We start from the raw sequence: 21,108 nt of genomic DNA on the forward strand, positions 1-21,108 counted from the left end.
CACACCCCAGTCACTCACCTACCAACAATCTCTGTCAATCAGACCTCATACCTCACATTCATATGCTTCACCTCACCCTCACACACTTAGCACTGCGGCAATCCTCACACCCACATTTCACAGCTTGCCCACACTGCTAGCTATTCAACCATGACAGTCACATCAGCCAAACGGATTGCATGACACTCACTGACACTCTTCTCTCTCTCTCGCAGAAGAAGGTGGTGCACAACTGGAGGCAGCAGGACCTAACCGGAGGGGGAAGAGGTGCACCTCCATGTTCTAACCCAATAGTAAATGCAGACAGACCCAAGATTTTTAATATATTATAGATATTCGATATATAGACATTATAGCTAAATTATAGATACTTAGCAATGAGATTACCTTGGTTCCAAAAGGCTGATCCGTTCAATAGCTTTATTGATCATATTGTGCTTTACTGATACAGATGAACACTGCAGCGTGCCATTTATTGCCGGTTCTGAAGGTGAAAGCTAAATAGTGAAACAGCAGAATAACAAACATTAGTTTTAATACAAAAGAACTTCTCAATCAAATAATGTAGTTCAAGTCATACAAAATCCTACATTCCTATCTTACTTTCATTCTAATTGCTTTTGATAATTTTTGTCCAAATGTACGCACGCAATGATATTAGTTAAGAATAGAATGGTTTTCCAGGAAACTGAACTGATCATTTTCAGGGCTATTGCAATGTACACCTTCCTAAAAATTGCTTAACCCAAGCCTCAGAATAGGAAATCCTATTGCAACAATGATATTTCCATTTCCTGTAAATCTCTGCACTTAGAGCATAAAAATTATCCTGTGGCATATCGGACATTCAAACGCAAATAGACCTTAGCACTCTATGGGACATCGGTAGAGGCCATCCCTAATCCTGTTCTGAAATACAATTAGTAAGAAATCCAGGACTCTCACAACCAATTGCTCCAGTGTTAGGAATGCTTCCTTCCTCTTAAGGATGGCTAATCTGGTTCAGCAGAATTTCACTCCCCATTGTGATAAACTTCTTCACGTTAAATTTAAATTGTAATGTGCACAACCTTGGTAGCTCTGGCGAACAGAAAAGGCTTTAAAGAATTTCTGCTAGCGGCCAAGAAACAAGTCCAGACCATGTTTGTTAATCACATGTGCTTCAAAACCTCTTACAATTCATTTTTCTCTTGTCATTGCATACCATTTGCCAACATAAGGGTGTTTTTGTTATTGTTCTCTGTTTTTCTATGTTTTTCAGCATATCTTCATTTTCTTTCTGCATTGCTTGAAAGACACTTGAAGCTGATAATTCTGGATCCTTCACCGGGCAGATATTCCTTCTTGCAGCAGAAAGTATCCTCTCTTGACGATATTCTTGCACTAAAAAAATGAATAGGATTTGTTACGAATTACTAACTACGCTGTAACAGCGGCCAAGAAATTTGATTAGGCCCGGAAACGGCCATGCCACCGCGGGCTGATGTTAATGGGCGCCTGCAAAAAGAGCGCAAGCAACACCAGAACTTGGTGCTGCCTGCTCATTATCATTATTGTGGCGTTCAGCCCAGCGCTGAACACACTGGACACCCAGCAAGGATGCAGAGGTAGGTCGGGACTTGGGGCCAGGATCGGGAGGGAGGACGTGGCCACAACTGGGAGGGGGAGCTCGGGGCCAGGATTGGGAAGGGAGGTCGGTGCCAGGATCGGAATGGAGGTCGTGGCCAGGATCAGGGTGGGGAGAGGGAGGTCGGGGCCAGGATCAGAAAGGGAGGTTGGCACCAGGATCGGAATGGAGGTCGTGGCCAGGATCAGGGTGGGGAGGGGGAGGTCGGGGCCAGGATCGGGAAGGGAGGTCGGCCCCAGGATCGGAATGGAGGTCGTGGCCAGGATCAGGGTGGGGAGGGGGAGGTCGGGGCCAGGATCGGGAAGGGAGGTCGTGGCCAGGATCAGGGTGGGGAGGGGGAGCTCAGGGCCAGGATCGGAATGGAGGTCGTGGCCAGGATCAGGGTGGGGAGGGGGAGCTCAGGGCCAGGATCGGAATGGAGGTCATGGCCAGGATCAGGGTGGGGAGGGGGAGGTCATGGCCAGGATCAGGGTGGGGAGGGGGAGTTCGGGGCCAGGATGAGGAAGGGAGGTCGGCCCCAGGATTGGAATGGAGGTCGTGGCCAGGATCAGGGTGGGGAGGGGGAGGTCGGGGCCAGGATCGGGAAGGGAGGTCGGCCCCAGGATCGGAATGGAGGTCGTGGCCAGGATCAGGGTGGGGAGGGGGAGGTCGGGGCCAGGATCGGGAAGGGAGGTCGTGGCCAGGATCAGGGTGGGGAGGGGGAGCTCAGGGCCAGGATCGGAATGGAGGTCATGGCCAGGATCAGGGTGGGGAGGGGGAGGTCATGGCCAGGATCAGGGTGGGGAGGGGGAGTTCGGGGCCAGGATGAGGAAGGGAGGTCGGCCCCAGGATCGGAATGGAGGTCGTGGCCAGGATCAGGGTGGGGAGGGGGAGGTCGGGGCCAGGATCGGGAAGGAAGGTCGGCCCCAGGATCGGAATGGAGGTCGTGGCCAGGATTAGGGTGGGGAGGGGGAGGTCGGGGCCAGGATCGGGAAGGGAGGTCGGGGCCAAGATCAGGGTGGGGAGGGGGAGGTCGGGCCAGGATCGGGAAGGGAGGTCGTGGCCAGGATCAGGGTGGGGAGGGGGAGCTCAGGGCCAGGATCGGAATGGAGGTCATGGCCAGGATCAGGGTGGGGAGGGGGAGGTCATGGCCAGGATCAGGGTGGGGAGGGGGAGTTCGGGGCCAGGATGAGGAAGGGGGGTCGGCCCCAGGATCGGAATGGAGGTCATGGCCAGGATCAGGGTGGGGAGGGGGGAGGTCGGGGCCAGGATCAGGGACTTGGGGAGGGGAAAAGAGTTGGTCGTGGCCAGGATCGGAGGGGGGGGGGGGGGGGTTGTTGGGCAGTGGCGGGGGAGGCAGGGGGAAGGTTGGGGCCAGAATCAGTACGGAGGGTGGTGCTCGGTGCCAGGTGCCAGGATTGGGGTTGGGGGAAGGGGGGGGTTCAGAGGTCATGCCAGGATCAGGAGGGAGGTCGGGACCAGGATCGGGGGGAGATCGGAGAGGGCCTGGAGGTCAGAAATGATAATGGTAAGTACTTATCTTTTTTTCCCCTCATTCAGCACTGTTTAACGTTTGTTTTCCTGGGAGTAAACATCGCTGGCGCTGGCTGCCTCAGACGCAAGCCAAATTTGCAAGAGGGTGCGGAAGCAGGCGTTAGGCCCCTGATTTGAATATGCTAATGACCTAACGCCTGCTTCAGACGAAGCTAAATAACGCCTCACCAATATGGCGTCCGGCGCGAACCGCACCTGAAGTGGGGAAAAGCAAGGCAGACGCCATTTTTCCACAAAACCGGCCTGAACAGCCAGCACTAAACACCCGAATTTCTAGGCCAGCATGTTTAAAAATAGATATGCCCAAAGTCAATAAAAAAATTTAATTATCAAGTTACAGGAAACTTTTTTTTATCCGGCACGGACGGGACCGACGTGGTGCCGGTTCTTCAAAAATTCCGGATAACCGAACGCTATAGTAAAAGATACGGACCTCAGAGCTCCGTATAAAGCAACAAACCAGTTCAAAACAATGGCCACAAGTTGCAAGCGTCTCTGTAGCTTAGCAACAGCTGCAGCCACACCCTTGCACAGCAACACATGGAGGAAGGCAAGTAATAAAAGTTACCTGAACCTACTCCTGAATTTTGCCGGTTAACCGACATTTCCGGTTATTTAGGTGCCGGTTAATCGAAAGTTTCCTGTATAGTAAATAAATTTATGCTGACAAAACATTCAGAATGCAAGATTAGAATTTAAAAGGGAAGTCTGTTCAGTATGAATGGTTATGATGGCTTGTAGAGTAACTGCGTTTTGATTTAAACTAAATGATATGAACAGACTGTTGGAAAATGGGAGGGGGGTGAAGAGGAGTGGGATAGTAGAATGTGGAATGATCTTTAGAGGTTGCTTTTGTGATTTTTATGTAGGGATTAGAAATACTGGAAATAATGCCCATAATTAGCTGTGGCAAAGCATTTAATGGCATCTGCAGTTAGTTAGACATGCCCTTGCACATTTAGGTTTTTTAATTTTTTGCGTGGCAAGTTGCCTAAAGTGTGAGCTTATAATGTGGCAGCGAGGGAAACTGGGCAAATTAGAGTGGGTGATTTCAATGTTAGGTACAGAAAGAGAAATAAAGAGAGGAAAAGAACGACTGGGTTAAGAATGAGAGAAAAAAAAGACAAGGAAAAAAAAAATTTTAAATGTTAAATTTAACATTTTTGAAATCTCCAACAACAATTAAAACCAGAAGGAATGAGACTCCACACTTGTAATAGTTAATTTTCAGTGCCAGAGAGGTTGAATGGCATTAACATTTATCACTTCGTTAAAAGGGTAGTTAGACAGAAATGGACAAGACTTAACTTTCTGTGTCAGGTTTAGTTCATATCTACCGCACAAATACAACAACTTCACGCCATTCAATACATTACAACAGCCAACATAACACGCCATCAAAGTATTGTTTGAGATAAACAAAATGTAACCACCATGCTACTGTATGTATAAAAATAGCTACTAGATTATTTTGATAAACTCTAAGGAATATCACTGATGAATCTTTGGCTGGTGAAAGAAACTGGGTCTTCTCACTTGTACATGCAGTTTGAAAACTTGGCCAGAAATGAAGAGAAATAATACTACTCCTTCTACCGTCCTCTCACTCCAAACAAAGAAATAGGTCAGTAAGGACCGATGGGTTAGCAGCAATTGGTGCAGGATAAGATACAAGAGCAGAATATTGGATGAACAGAAGTTTCTAGCAGGTGTAGGATGGGAGGCCAGCCAAGAAACGTAGGGGACAAGGCGGGTGATGTTATGGAGGTTGAAGTTGGCTCACTTTCTACTGCTCATGCACCTCCAAAGCTAGTCTGTTCTGCAGTCCTCAAGCAGCAGGCAGGCCTATCTATTTACACTCCTCACAAGTTAGTGCACAATAATTCCTCAACCAGTGTTTTTTGGCTATTATAGTCAATGGATCAATTACCAAGTCTTCAGGTCACCTTTCATGACCATCTGAGATTGGGAAAGCCCAGCAATAAGTTGTACAAAACTTAAAAGCCAAGCATACTTGAAAATAATTAAAACCAGACGTCCACTGAGCCACAATTGAACACAGGATAATAAGAAGCTGCACTTTCAAATTTAGATCACACTGAGTAATATGCTCAGTTCCAGTCTCCGTAAAAGATTTACAAGAAGGATACTAGAACTGAGAGGTTATAACTATCAAGAAAGACTGTACAAGCTGGGCCTCTTTTCTGTAGAAAGAGAAGGCTGAGCGGTGACCTGATAGAGGTCTTTAAGATTATGAAAGGGTTCGATAGGGTAGATGTAGAGATGTTTCCACTTGTGGGGGAGTCCAAAACTAGCGGCCATAAATATAAGATAGTCACTAATAAATCAAATAAGGAATTCTAGAGAAACGTCTTTACTCAGAGAGTGGTTATAATGTAGAACTTGCTACCACAGGGAGTAGTTGAGGCAAATAGCATAGATTTATTTAAGGGGAAGCTAGATAAACATGGAGGGAGAAAGTAATAGAAGGATATGTTGACAGGGCGAGATGAAGGTGGGAGGAGGCTTGTGGGGAGCATAAACACCGAATAGACCTGTTGGGTCAAATAGCCAGTGTTTGTGCTGTAAATACTATGTAATACCAGTGCTGAATTGGGTGGAAAATGATGGGAAAATGTAATATTTTCACAGAAAAAAAAAAAAAAGCGATGGCAAAACACACCCAGAGGACTCTATGCAAACGACTTGTATTTTAGTGCTTTTTAAAACTACAGTATAATGCTGTGGCATATCTCCAGATGGCTTCTCAGGTGTTCAAATGTTTGTCTGAAAAATATCCATGATTCTTCAAGTTTGCACTGTTATATATTCTCACAAGTTGGCAGAATATCAATTCTCAAGACAAAACATAAAGCTTTACTTTCCCCACATCAGAATGAACCCTTACTTGAAATCAGGTCTGTTCCTTCTAGGTTAGAAAAGGAGGAGGCGGCTCTGTCAAAAGATTTACTTTTCACCATAATGGGTTTCACAGGAATGTAAGACCCTACATCATCTTTTCTTGCTGCTGTAAGAACTCGCTCTTTTCGCTTGCCTGCAAAAAGATGCACAAAATGAAGAATAATCTATTCTTAACTCACATTTATCTTACCTAGTTAACATACATTTTAATATTTCAACTATATACAGTAGTTTGACTAATTCTACTCCCCTCTGATTTTTCTCTCTTCACTCTTTCCCCTTCTGAAGGAAGAAAGCATGTTAAAATAAAGTATCATAGAATCATACAGCACAGAAGGAGCCAATTCAGCCCCTCATGCCTGTGCCGGCTCTTTTAAATAGCTATCCAATTAATCCCACACCCCTGGTCTTTCCCCATAGCCCTGCCCTACACATTTTTATTATATCATATTATTTATGATATAATATTATTTATATCATACACAGCAGTCCTCTATCAACAACTCCCAAATATCCATCCTTTATGTATCAACTGGACAGAAAGCACGGATAGGTGTTCAAAGTCCTCAGACCGGGGTTTTAGCCTAAAGCCTTTCTGGTCAACACGACTCAATGCCACACACTGTGGTGAAGTTATCCATTGAACCATTGAGAGGTAATAAATTAGATTATATTTTAAATTGACAAGTTAAAGTGAAGCTACTTGAGTAAAAGAAAAATATTAGAACTTGGGAACCATCGCCACCAACTTGTATTTATATAGCGCCTTTAACATAGTAAAACATCCCAAGGCATTTCACAGAAGTATTACAAGACAAAGAAAAATGTCAATTTAATGCATCAGTAAGGATAAAAGTTTTGAAGTGATAAAGTTTAAGGACACAAGAAAACATGCTTTCTATTCAGTTTTTAGGAAGTATTTTTCATCCTTAAAATTAATAATTCAATATGTTAAATTTAACCAACTTTATGTTGTGAAGAGTGATTGATCAACAGATAGTTAGAATGGAGGAAACATAGAAGATAGGAGCAGGAGTAGGTCATTCGGCCCTTCGAGCCTGCTCCGCCATTCAATGAGATCATGGCTGATCATTCAAATTCAGTACCCTGTCCCTGCCTTCTCCCCATATCCCTTGATCCCTTTAGCCTTAAGAAATATATCCAACTCTTTCTTGAATATATTTAATGAACTGGCCTCCACCGCCCTCTGTGGCAGAGAATTCCACAGGTTCACCACTCTCTGGGTGAAGAAATTCCTCCTCATTTCAGTCTTAAATGGCTTACCCCTTATCCTTAGACTATGACCCCTGGTTCTGGACTCCCCGGCCATCAGGAACATCCTTCCTGCATCTAGTCTGTCCAGGCCTGACAGAATTTTATAGGTTTCGATGAGATCCCCTCACAATCTTCTAAACTCCAGTGAGTATAAGCCCAATCGACACAATCTCTCCTCATACGTCATTCCTGCCATCCCAGGTATCAGCCTGGTGAATCTTCGCTGCACTCCCTCCATGGCAAGAATGTCCTCACTCCCTCCATGGCAAGAATGTCCTTCCTCAGGTAAGGTGACCAAAACTGCACACAATACTCAAGGTGCGGTCGCACCAAGGCCCTGTACAACTGTAGCAAGACATCCTTGTTCCTGTACTCGAACCTTAACAGATTAGGGGTTAAGGGCAGTTTCTCAGTGTGGGTAATGGTATCCCACAGGGTTCTGTTCTGCAACCGCCTCGGTTCACTGTACATCAATGATTTGGATAAAGAGCTAGAGGAAGTGGTGTCCAAATTTGCAGATGATACTAAAATAGGAGGCATAGTAAATAATTCTGAGGACCAAAGGAAACTGATCAGTTGGTGGAATAGGCAAAAAAGTGGCAGATGGAATTGGCAAAAAAGTGGCAGATGGAATTCAACAATAAATGTGAGGTGGTACATTTTAGTAGAAGTGATAAAAGTGATAATTATACTTTGAATGGGGAAGACTGGGTGATATGGAAGATAAGATGGATTTGGGGCAGGTTCACAAGACATTAAAAGCAGCACCACAAGAGGATAAGATAGTTAAAACTAATGAAAGACTGGGTTTTAAGCAAGAGGTGTAGAATATAAAAGTCAAGATGTAATGGTGAATCTATATAAAACCATAGTAAGACCACAGTTGGGTCTACACTAATAGGAATAGGTGGCATAGTAAATAATGTAGACGAGAGCAGAATGTTGCAAAGGGACATTGACAGATTAGGTGAGTGAGCAAAACTGTGGCAGATGGAGTTTAATGTGGGAAAGTATGAGGTCATCATCCACTTTGGACCAAAGAAAGATAGAGGCCTAGAAATTCAGTGGGCTGCGCCACCCGTTAGCGCCTTAAGAGGGCGCTAAGTGGGTCGGAAGCCACTGGCCATGCCTCCCGCTAAATTCAGTGGGACGCTAATGGCGACGCTAGCCATTAGCGCTGCGCCGCTACCGATGACGTCATCGGTGTGCGCAGCACCCCGCTAACGCCCCGATCGCGATATTTAGATGTGCCCCCTGCTTTAACGCCGGGCGCTATTTGCGACCGGTTCAGGGGGGCCTACCTGCGGCGGTAGAGGCGCTAATTAAAGGAGGTGCAGGGCGGCCATTTTTTTTGCTGGCCGCCTGCCAGCACCTCTCCGCGCTGCCGGCCCCGGCCTCCTGAGCATCCACCCCCCTCGCGGAGTGCCGACTGCGTTCTAAGAGCCCAGCACTTCTCCTCGGTGCCGGGCTCTTTTGCCGGCACTCGTGATCCTCGATCATGCTGCACAAGGCCCCTCCCCTTTAAGAAGGGGAGGAAGGCCTGCAGTACCGCAGCACACCGTGCCGCAGCATGTGGCGCTGCGGCACGTTGCGCAGCGATATTCAGCTGCAGCGCCCCAAGAGGGATGCGAGGCGCCTCCAGTAGCGCCGTGCTTCCCTCTGGGGCGCGCAAACTGAATTTCCGGCTGGCGGCTGCGACTGCTTCCGGGGCGCTACTTTTAGCGCCCTGGCGAGGCTGGCACCCCAGATGGGACTATAGTGAATTTCTAGGCCAGAGTATTTTCTAAATGGTGAGAAGCTAGGAACTGTGGAGGAGCAGGGAGATTTAGGGGATCCAAGTACAGTAATCACTAAAAGCTAGTGGACAGGTACAAAAAAAATTACAAAGGCTAATGGAATGTTGGCCTTTATCTCAAGAGGGCTGCAATACATTTAAGGGGAAGCTAGATAAGTATCGTATGATGTCATGGAACTTTTTGCAGAACTGCATCCAGGTCCTCGAGGCTTGACTCCTGGCATTAACCTCCACGGCTATCTGCTCCCACTGCCTTTTAACCATCTGTCTGGAGGGCCTCCTTCCCCCTTGAGGATACAGGACACCTCACCTCCTTTCCACCTCTTCCATCACCAAGATCTCCAGTGCAGCGTCCAAAAACTTTGGAGACCGCGCTCTCCCCTGTTGTGCCATTCCTCACTCTTTCCCAGGTCAGAATCTCTTCAACCACGACTCCCAGCACCGTCTCCAGCAACAATGCAACCCCCCCTTTCAAGAGCTGCAGGCTAGCATTAAGCAGTGCAGGCTAGCTTTAACTGGTGCTAGCCTCTCACTATATTAACCCCTGCTGATACATCCAGCCAATGAACAGCACATTTAGAGCTGGCTGGACACAGAAATCATTTAAATGAACAGGCAGCACAAAGTTGGCATGCTCCCTGCATTGCAATCAACAGGCACAGGTTAATCGCGCATCGCCATCCCCCACGCCCGTTTTCGGTGGTATCCAATTTAGCCCCTTCCGTAACTGGAAAAAATAGAATTACTTTCCAGTTGCCACAGCAACTGAATGGCAGAGGAAAAAGTAGCAACTGAAGCCCTGTAGGGTACAACATTCATGAACCATCTCATCGCACCCAACTCTGTTTTTTCTATGCTTTCTGACAGATAAGCATGATACTCAGTGTTATGCAATTCCCCTAGATTGCATGTCTCAACTGTGGTACAACCTAGCTGTCTTTCTCATCTCTCCTCCTACTCTCTGCCCTCTTGCATAAACCTCCAAGATAAACACTTTTGGGATATCTACCAGTTGGAGAACTTTGAATGGACTGGGCCCAGAGGTAGACATTGCATCATCTGTGCCCTCTTCCTGTGTGTCTACTCCTGATTCTTCCTCTCCCTCTCCAATTCAGAAGAGCCAAGACCTTGAGGAACAGAAAGTTGCCAATTTCTCACAAACTTTCCATATCCTGCTAAATACTCTGATCGACACCTCCATGCCTGCACCCAGTGAACGTCCCTTAACACTCAGTATCTGTGTACACAGTATGACACACATAAATATCATTACTCATGTAAACTCTAGGCATTAAAAAGTGTGAATATTGTACAGCAGTTACTAAGATCAGAAGTTTACAGCATAGGAGGCAGCTAATTGGCCCATTGTGTCAGTACCTGCTCTTTGCTAGTTCCAGCTTTACACTAGAGCAATCCAAAACTAATCCCACTCCCCTCCTCTCTTCCTATAGTCCTGTAATATATTACAGAGCTATAGGAAGTATCACAGACAGTTATACTACAAGTAGTCACGTTGTTTAAAAAAAAAATCCTTGCATTCATAAAATAAAAAAACCATGAAATTATTTTTGGTTCTATACTACCATGTGGTCATTGCTTTAAAAGGAAAAAACAGTTGATCTAATGAACAAATATTAAAGTACCATTCCAATAAAGCTGTGGAAGCAAACTTTAAACAAATATTATACAAAATTCTAATACTGTTGAAATGCAACTACACATTTCTCAAATCTTAAAAACTTACTTTTTGTACTAGGTGCAAAATCAAGTACAATCAGATCTCCAGGGTGTAGACTGCAGTGCTTAGCCTCTGAGCCCCTCTGGAAAGACTGTTTAGTCAGCTGTAGATCTTCCAGACTCTCTGTTGGTTCTTGAATTTCAATCTGCTCTCCAATTGTATCGTCCTCTAGAGAATCAGAGTCCTCACTGCCAGTGCTCTTCGCGTCATTAAGTTGGAGGTCAGCAACCTGCTGCAGGCTTCTTCTCAACATCTAATGCAACAGGTACATTAAGTAAAGGACCAACAAATACAATAATCAGTAAGCTATTTAGATGTTGATCATAATGTCCTTCAGGGTCTGGCCTACATGTTACTCCAGTCTCACACTACATGGTTGACATAGGGAAACGAGGGATGGGCAATAAATACAGGCTTGCCAGCATTGAATATATCCTGAGAGCAAATATATGAAGAATCAGTCTTACTGGATCTAAAGTAAAAAATCCTGCATCATTTAGGACCCATTTTATAATTAAAAATTGTAACATTTTTGCACTGACGAGTGCAATTTATATACTGGGGATTAACTAGAACTGCCAGCACACACCTCAACATCTTGTATGTTCAGGAGTATTTTATCATTGCCATCACAACAGCTTTTGTCTGATGTCCTTCCAGACTTTACGAAGGAAGACTTTGATAAGATACAAGAGTTGCTTCCGCTCCTGGAAGAATCATCAGCAAGATTCTGCAAGAAATTGAGAAGAAGAAAATCTGCAAATATAAATTACATTTTGGAGTAAAAGCCAATATTTTTCATAAAACATACTTAAATAGGTTTGCCCCACCATTGCCGACCATGGTTGCCTAGGCTCAACGCTCTGGAATTACATTAGCTTCATCCTCATTCCCTCCCTAAACCTCTTAGTCTCTCCACATTCGTCCTCTTAAGACCTCCTCTAAAATCCACCTCTTTGACCAAGATTTTGGTCACCGTTCCCACCGATCTTCTTCAGCTTTGAGTGTATTTGTTCCTTACAACTCTATAAAACGCCCGTGGGACATTTTTCCACTATATAAATTCATGTTTCTGTCGTTGTAGTAGACGTCCCGATCTCAAGCAGCTAGTTTCTTAAATTCTCTCTCAAATGATACAAGATTCTTTCCCTTTAAAAAGGGTCTCCCATCTACAGTCCATATTTGGAACATCACGGAAGAATTTGCAACCAAAAAAATAAATTGAGTTTTAGCAATAGCCTTTGGGACTCAGAAGTTTGTCTAACCTGATAAAGAAAATTGAACTTATGAAACCAAATCAAAGGTAGACCATACAGGAAAGAAACAAGGAAAATCCATGGATGTATGCAACTCCAATAACTACGTAACTGAATCGCAATTGAGATCTTGTAAAATAGTAGGTCGTAATATCATGAAATGGATGGTATTGGGCATCGCGGTCATCAAAACATCTGCTTAATTAGTGTAAAGATACAAATGCAAGTAAGAAGTATATTGTCTGTCTCCACACACAACCCTAGTGAATTAAAGATCTAAAGGATTACTCAAGTCAAGATCCTCAAGAGCTCCAAGTACATTGGCCAGAGTACACAGAACCCTCTATGCATCTATTATATATCAAAAGCGATGAGTAGTTTTAGGATTAATACACCAGTAGGTAACGCTGTGAACAAAACATTACATTATATTACAACCCAGAATAATCCTCATTATTTATTTTAAGATAGAAATGCAGGATTGTGGTATCCACATGAGCTGTTAAAAGCAGATAGTCGTGTCAATTAAAGTAAACATTCAGAAACCTGTTTCCGTTTGTTTATTTAAAAAAATCAGAAGCATGCACATCTCAAAGTACGTGTGCAAACTTCTTAAAAGGAAGCCATGCCCGGCTGTTTAAATTTAAAGAAGAAATCTGTCCATGTAGACAAGCAGGACTAATGGTGAACCATAAAGAAAATGCAGGATTGTTGAAACTTTGTGGAAGCCTGCTGAGAAGACAGCTGAAAGCACTTGTGAGGAAACCAGCAGAAATAAATACACATAGCAAAAGCAGATTAGCTGCTAAAACAAGCCAATTCCCCCCCTCCCCACCGCCCCTGCTCAGTCTTTTCTGATAGTTGTATCCACTCAGGTCTTCTTGTAAATCTTTTTTAAAACCTTCTCCAGTGCCTTTATATCATTTAGTACTATGGAGACCCGAACTCTGCACAGTTCTCCTAATGTGGTCTAAGTTTCTATGGTCTACAAATTCGGTTGCTTTGCACCTCCCGTTAGTGCCTCCTGCGAAATTCAGCGGGAGATTAGCGGCAGCGGTAACCGTTAGCGCCCCGGCCACGATCTTCGGTAGCGCCCCCCTGACTTACCACCGGACACTATTTCCAATGGGGTCGGGGGGGTTACCTGCAGCCGGGGCGGCGCAAATTAAAGGGGAGGTGCCGGGCGGCCATTTTTATTGCTGGCCGCCTGCCAGCACCTGCCCCCTCTGCCGTCCCCGGCCTCCTCTGCAGCCAGCCCCCCGCAGGGGGCCGGCTGCACTCTCAGCCTGGCACTTCTCGAGTGCCAGGCTCTTTTGCCGGCACTCCGATCTCTGGTGGCCCTGCTGGGCCCCAGGTCTCGCTGCGCTAGGCCCCTCCCCTTTAATAAGGGGAGGAAGGCCTGCAGTACCACGGCGTGACGCGCCGCAGAGTGTAGCGCTGCGGCATATAGCGCCGCGATATTCACTCGCAGCGCCCCAAGAGGAAGGGGGGGGGGGCTTCCAGTAGTGCCCTGCCTGGCTCTTGGGGCGCTACTGGTGAATTTCGGCTGCGGGGGCGCTAATTTTTTCAGGATGCTAAAAGTAGCCTTGATCCCTTTGCACCTCTACCCCATTTAGACTCTATTTTCTAAGAAGTATGTGCCTCCTTATTCCTCCTACCAAAATGCACCACATCACACTTATCTACATTGAAATTAATTTGCCAGTTACATGGCCATTCTGCAAGTTTTTTAACGTCTTCTTGTATTTTGTCACAATCTTCCTCAGTATTAACTATACCCTCAATTTGGTGTCATCCATAAATTTTTGAAACTGTACTTCCTATTCCTAAGTCCCTATTGTTTATGTAAATAGTGAACAGCAGTGGTCCCAGCACCGATCCTTGTGGAACACCAGCAGTGCTCCCAGCACCGATCCTTGTGGAACACCACTTCCCACCTTCCGCCAGTCTGAGTAGCTATCTTTAACCCCTACTCTCTGTTTTGTAGCCAGCTTGCCATCCATTCTGCTACTTGTCCCGACTGCACATGCTCTCACTTTAGTCATGAGTCTACAATGCGGTACCTTACCGAAGGTCTTTTGAAAATCCAAGTATATTACTTTACTACATTACCCTTATCTACTCTTTCTGTTACATCTTCAAAGAATTCAATAAGGTTGGTCAAGCTTAACCTTCCTTTTTGAAATTTGTGCTGACTATTCTTTATTACATTTTCAGTTTCTAGACTAGTTTTTCTATTACATCTTTGAGTAAAGATTCCATTACCTTTCCTATAACTGACATTAAGCTGAGTGGTTATAGTGCCATGAACTTCATCCATCTCCTTTTTAAATATAGGAATAACATTAGCTGTCCGCCAATCCTCTGGCAAATTCGGACATGGGGTTTTAATCCTCTCTAAGTTTGACTAGTTTATTATCTCCCTCCTTTCTATCTTAATGGTCTTGAGATCTATTTTGATCTCTTCTTCTAATGTCATGTTTGCCCTATTCGTCTTCCTAGTAAATACTGAGGTAAAGTAATTATTCAATATGGGTCTCTCCAGCTCAGAGTTACTAAGACACTTCGACACGAGGGAGGAAGAGGAATATCTGGATAGTTTTCTCCAGAGTACAGTCACACCTCAGAGGAAAGCACAGGTGCAGGAAGGGGAAAATGTGATGTCAGTCAGCAGGGTAGGGGAAACCTAGGGGAGGCAGAGAAGGAACTTCTGGTCCTATCCATCAGGTACAATGTACTTGCTATCTGTGAGGATAAGGATGAAGGCTGAAGGGAGGATGGCCATAATGCTAACCATGGCACTGTGGAGCAGGAGGCAGTCCAAGGTGTGCGGGAAAGAGAAGAGCAGAACAGAACAGAAAGGTTGTAGTCATAGGAGATTTGATAATTAGAGAGATAGATAGCATCCTCTGCAGTCACGGCTGAGTGTCCAAGAGAATGTGTTCCCTACCTGGTGCAAGGGCAAGGATATCTCGGAGCAACTGGAAAGGAACTTGGAAAGGGAGGGGGAAGCTCCAGTTGTCATGGACCATGTTGTGATCAATGGCATAAGGAAGAAAAGGAAGGGAGTAAGTCCTGCTAAGGGAATATCAGAAGCTTGGACTTAAATTAAAAAACAGGACCTCACGGGTGGTGATTACTACACCAGCCACATGCTAATTGGCATAGGAATAAGCAGATCAGGAAGGTGAATGGGCAGCTGAAAGAGTGGTGTGGGAAGGAGGGTTCCATTTCATGGGCCCATGGCACCAATACTGGGATAGAAACATAGAAAAATAGAAGCAGGAGTAGGCCATTCGGCCCTTCGAGCCTGCTCCGCCATTCAATATGATAGAGGATCAGCCATGATCATATCTCAATACCATATTCCCGCTCTCTCCCCATACCCCTTGATGCCTTAATGATACTTAAAGGAGCTGCACCACTGGGACGGATTCCACGTGAACCGGAATGGGACCAGAGTCTTAGTGCAAAGGATAAATAGGACTGTAGATAAGACTTTAAGCCAGTAAGATGGGGGGGGGGGAGATCTGGTAATATTAACATAAGCCTGAAGATAAAAGAAATAAGAGATGAGAGTAAAGGAAAGTCAAACCAAAGTAAGGAATAAGGGTAATATAAACAGTCAGGGAACAGATACAGTTATAGAACATAAGTATAAAAATGACTGTTAAAAATAAAGTGAGCCGGAGTGTCTCAATGCAGAGACATTTACTACAGATGTGGCAATCTGGGACAGTCTCGCTGTGCTGACACACTGCCTGTGCTGCCATTTCTAATCTTTATTGATTTATTTATTAGTTAGCAGTAATTTATTTCACTGAATTAATATTATCACTTGAGGTCTAGATTATATTTAGTAGATGGATTTCAGCTGGCTTTCAAATGAATTAGTAATGAATTATGCTGGATGTTTATTTACTTAAAGTTGCTAGATTGGTTTATAGTTAAAAATAGTGTGTGTATAGTAAATTAAACACAGCTTAAATTCCTCGAGCTGCGCTGCACCTCCCTCTGCGCAGACTACGATGCCACTTTTTCAGATTTTTCTTGGATTCATTTTACTGCCAGCTCTCTCGCTCTTTTTAAATGGGGGCTCAGGGCTGCTTTCTCGCTCTTTTTAAATGGGGGCTGAGGGCTGCTCTCTCGCTCTTTTTAAATGCGGGCTCAGGGCTGCTTTCTCGCTCTTTTTAAATGGGGGCTGAAGGCTGCTCTCTCGCTCTTTTTAAATGGGGGCTCAGGGCTGCTTTCTCGCTCTTTTTAAATGGGGGCTGAAGGCTGCTCTCTCGCTCTTTTTAAATGGGGGCTCAGGGCTGCTCTCTCGCTCTTTTTAAATGGGGGCTCAGGGCTGCTCTCTCGCTCTTTTTAAATGGGGGCTCAGGGCTGCTCTCTCGCTCTTTTTAAATGGGGGCTCAGGGCTGCTCTCTCGCTCTTTTTAAATGATGGCTCAGGGCTGCTTAGATCAGGGCAGAAGTAGGGAGTCGGTGGTCCGATCGTTGGTGGGAGGGTGGGGTGATCCTATCTTGACCGGACTACACCGCCACGAGTGGGGGGGCTGTCTGATTGCAGGGGGTGGGGTGGGGGTGTCCGATCGCGCGGCGGGGGGGGGGGGGGAAGCTCTCCTGCTCCTCCTGGTCCACAAGCTGTGCTGGAAAAGCACTTACCTCTTCCATGCAGCAGTCCTCCCCTCCCTTTAGCTGCCGGTTTTCCCCCCCCGAGGCCTGGGAAACCTAGCCGGCCAGCGTCAAAGCTGGAAGAGAGAAAAAATCTGAAGCACGCCACCTCATTAAAGTATTTAAATGAACGATCGGCCTCCTGGGAGTAGGTTGGTCACCCACCCCCGTTAAAACCGAAGTGGGCAGGTTAGAAGCGAGTTGGGTTTGTGTTTGCGATTTTAAAAATTTTAACATCCCACCCAACCCAAACCCACCCGTTTTTGCAGGTTAAAATAACCCCAAAGTATCTATTTAGTATCCCTGCCATTTCAGTATCATCTCCTGTGACTTTATCTTGCTCATCCCTACTGGCCCAATCTCTATCTTAATTCTCCATTTGTTACTTATACACCTATAGAATAATTTACTATTTCTTTTTATATTCTTTGATATTTTCATTTTATATTTCCTCTTTGACATCCTAATTGTCTTTTTTACCTCTTTCCTAAGCTCATCATATTCCCTTTTGCCATCCTCCACTTTACTGTTTACGTACTTTGTGTATGCTTTTTCTTTAGATTCAATTTTATCCTCAGCCCTTTATTCATCCATGGCATCTCATTCTTAGCGAGTTTGTTCTTATTTATTAGTAGAATATTATTTCTCCTTAACTCTATCGATCCCTCTTTTAAATATTGCCCACTGTTGTTCTACCTCAATATTTTTTCCAGCTACCTTCCTTAGCTACATCCTCATTCCCGCATATTTGGCTTTTTTTCCAATTAATTACTTTGGTATTTGTACTATCTATATCTCTCGCAATCATGATCTTAATCCTTATGGTATTGTAATCACTACTCCCTAGATATTCTTCCTCACTTATTTCTCTTCTTTGCTCTGGTTCATTTCCCATTACTGTACTAGGTTTAGCGGTACTTCCTTCCTTGTTGGGCTTTGTATATATTGGGTCAGAAAGGAGCCTTGGACACACTGTTAAAAACTCCATTACTTTCTCCTCTTTCCCTGCCAATTTATCCGAGGGTAGTTGAAATCAGCCATGATGATGATTCTGTGTTGTTTTACTTATATTTGCCCACATATTACTCCCTCCACCTCCTTTCCACTATTTGGTGGTCTATAGCATTGCCCAATTAGCATGACTGATCCCTTCCTATCCTTTATCTCCATCCATGTGGGTTCAGTTTATATCTCTGTTAGTTATGTCCTTTCTTGCTTCTGCCATTATGGTATTTCTGATTAACACAGCTATCCCACTACACCACCATCCTTTCCTATCATTTCTAAACACATTACTGTCTGCAATATTTAACTGCCAATCCTGTCCTGTCTGCAGCCATGTTTGCGTTATCCTATTACATCTATTTCCTCACTTCTAATTACTGCCTCCAATTTCCCCATTTTGTTGCTGATGCTCTGTACATTGCTATATAGGCAATTTAGTGTGATCTTATTTTTCCATTAGTACCCCCTTTGCTTTGATCAGGTATTTTATTATTACTTCCTTTAAACTTTTCTGTTCTGAGTATTTATGTTATCTATATCTATTTTATACTCCAACCTTTGCTCTCATTTCTTCTCTTTCTTATCTTTAGGTTATTATTATAAACACCCGAACCCTCCCTCCCCACTTTCCTAGTGGATGTGGTATATATGGACTTTCAGAAGGCCTTCAATAAAGTACCACACAAGAGACTCATGACAAAAGGTCAGAATGTGTGGAGTCGGGGACCAGGTAGAAGAATGGATTGAAAGATGGCTACAAAAAAAAAAGGTAAGAGTTAAGGGAAGTATCCTGGACTAACAAAGTGGGAAGTGGTGTCCTGCAGGGATCCGCGCTGAGGCCTCTATTGTTCACCATATACATACTGTAAATGATTTGGACTCAAAAATTAGAGGTATGGTGTCGAAATTTGCAGATGATACCAAATTGGGGGGATATAGCTAATAATGTGGAGGACTGCACAAAAATATAGGAAGACTTGCAGAGTGTGAAATTAAAGGTAAATTAAATTTAATATAGCAAGTGTGAGGTGGTTCATTTTGTTGGAGAAATAAAGATGCCATTTATTCCTTGGAGGTAAGAAACTAAAAGGGGTAGAGGAGCAAAGAGATGAGAATAAAGATACATAAAACACTAAAAGTAGCAACACAAGTTGATAAGGTCATAAGGAGTGCATACAAAGTACAGGAGTTCATTTCTAGAGGAATAGAACACAAAAGCAGAGAGGTAATGTTAAAATTATAGAGTACTTTGGATAGACCAGACTTGGAATATGGTGTACAATTCTGGTCTCCATACTACAAAAAAAATTAAAAGCACTGGAGAAAGTAGAGAAAAGATTTACAAGGATGTTACCAGAATTGAGAGAATACAATTATGCTGAAAGATTGAGCAGGCTGGGGCTCTTTTCTCTGGAAGAAGACTAAGAGGAAATTTGATAGAGGTCCTTAAAACAAAACAACAAGTATTTATATAGCATCCTTAACATTGTAAGACGTCCCAAGGCGCTTCACAGGAGTATTATAAAACAAAAAAATTGACACCGAGCCGCATAAGGAGAAATTAGGGCAGGTGACCAAAAGCTTGGTCAGAGGTAGGTTTTAAGGAGCATCTAAAAGGAGGAGAAAGGTAGAGAGGCGGAGAGGTTTAGGCAGGGAATTCCAGAACTTAGGGTCTAGGCAACAGAAGGCACAGCCATCAATGGTTGAGCGATTATAATCAGGGATGCTCAAAAGGGCAGAATTAGAAGTGCGAAGATATCTCGGGGTGGGGGGGGGGGGGGGCGGTGGTTGTGGGGCTGGAGGAGATTACAGAGGTAGGGAGGAGCGAAGCCATGGAGGGATTTGAAAACAAGGATGAGAATTTTGAAATCGAGGCGTTGCTTAACCGGGAGCCAATGTAGGTCAGCGAGCATGGTGACGATGGGTGAATAGGACTTGGTGCGAGTTAGGACATGGGCAACCGAGTTTTGGATGACCTCAAGTTTACGTAGGGTAGAATGTGGGAGGCCAGCCAGGAGTGCGTTGGAATAGTCAAGTCCAGAGGCAACAAAGGCATTGGTGAGGGTTTCAGCAGCGGATGAGCTGAAGCAGGGGAGCAGACGGGTGATGTTACGGAGGTGGAAATGGGCGGTCTTAGTTATGCCACGGATATGTGGTCGGAAGCTCATTTCAGGGTCAAATATGGCACCAAGGCTGCGAACAGTGTGGTTCAGCCTCAGACAGATGTTAGGGAGAGGGATGGAGTCGGTGGCTAGGGAACGGAGTTTGTGGCAGGGACCAAAAACAATGGCTTCAGTCTTCCCAATATTTAATTGGAGAAAATTTCTGCTCATCCAGAAATGGATGTCGGACAAGCAGTCTGACAACTTAGAGACCATGGAGGGGTCGACAGAAGTGGTGGTGAAGAAGAGCTGGGTGTCAGAGTACATGTGGAAACTGACGCTGTGTTTTCAGAGGATGTCACCAAGGGGCAACATGTAGATGAGAAATAGGAGGGGGCCAAGGATAGATCCTTGGGGGACACCAAAGGTAACGATGCGGGAGCGGGAAGAGAAGCCGTTGCAGATGATTCTCTCACTACGATTAAATAGATAATTGAACCAGGCGAGTGCAGTCTCACCCAGCTGGACGACAGTGGAGAGGCGTTGGAAAAGGATGGAGTGGTCAACCGTGTTAAAGGCTGCAGACAAGTCAAGAAGGACGAGGAGGGATAGTTTACCTTTGTCACAGTCACAAAGTATGTCATTTGTGACTTTGATGAGAGCCGTTTCAGTACTGTGGCAGGGGCGGAAACCTGATTGGAGGGATTCAAACATGGAGTTGTGGGAAAGATGGGCACGGATTTGGGAAGCGACAACACATTCAAGGACTTTGGAGAGAAAAGGGAGGTTGGAGATGGGGCAGTAGTTCACAAGGACAGAGGGGTCAAGGGTTGGTAAAATCTTGAAGGGGTTTGATAGGGTTGATGTGGGGAAATGATTTCCACTTATGGGTGTCCAGAATAAGAGGCATAACTATAAGATAGCCACTAACAGATTAAATAAAGACTTTAGGAGGAATTTCTTTACACAGAGTGGTGAGAATGTGGAACTCACTGCCACATGGAGTTGTTGAAGCAAATAGGATTGATGCACTGAAGAGAAGGCTTGGTAGCTACATGAGGGAGAAGGGAACAGAGGGATACAGGGGCAGGATGGAAAGAGGTAATTAAAGTAGGAGGGAGCTCACGTGGAGCATAAACACCAGCATAGACCAGTTGGGCCGAATGGCCTGTTTCTGTGCTG

At 44.8% G+C, this 21,108-nt stretch overlaps 1 protein-coding gene across 2 annotated transcripts in view; it reads right to left on the minus strand.

Annotated features, from left to right (window-relative positions):
- The window catches only part of katnip (katanin interacting protein), a 144,009-nt gene that overhangs the window by 98,409 nt on the left and 24,492 nt on the right, over positions 1-21,108 (minus strand). For both annotated transcript variants that reach the window (XM_086000481.1, XM_086000480.1), the window contains exons 7-11: positions 11,480-11,620; positions 10,897-11,143; positions 6,069-6,215; positions 1,205-1,383; positions 388-497 (exon numbers count right to left, since the gene is read on the minus strand). In XM_086000481.1, the coding sequence (XP_085856607.1) occupies positions 388-497; positions 1,205-1,383; positions 6,069-6,215; positions 10,897-11,143; positions 11,480-11,620 (824 nt within the window). The remainder of the gene's footprint in view (positions 1-387; positions 498-1,204; positions 1,384-6,068; positions 6,216-10,896; positions 11,144-11,479; positions 11,621-21,108) is intronic.

This window comes from Somniosus microcephalus, chromosome 11, assembly GCF_052327205.1.
Source record: "Somniosus microcephalus isolate GS21.2 chromosome 11, FLI_Smic_1.0, whole genome shotgun sequence".
NCBI classification, from domain to species: Eukaryota; Metazoa; Chordata; class Chondrichthyes; order Squaliformes; family Somniosidae; genus Somniosus; species Somniosus microcephalus.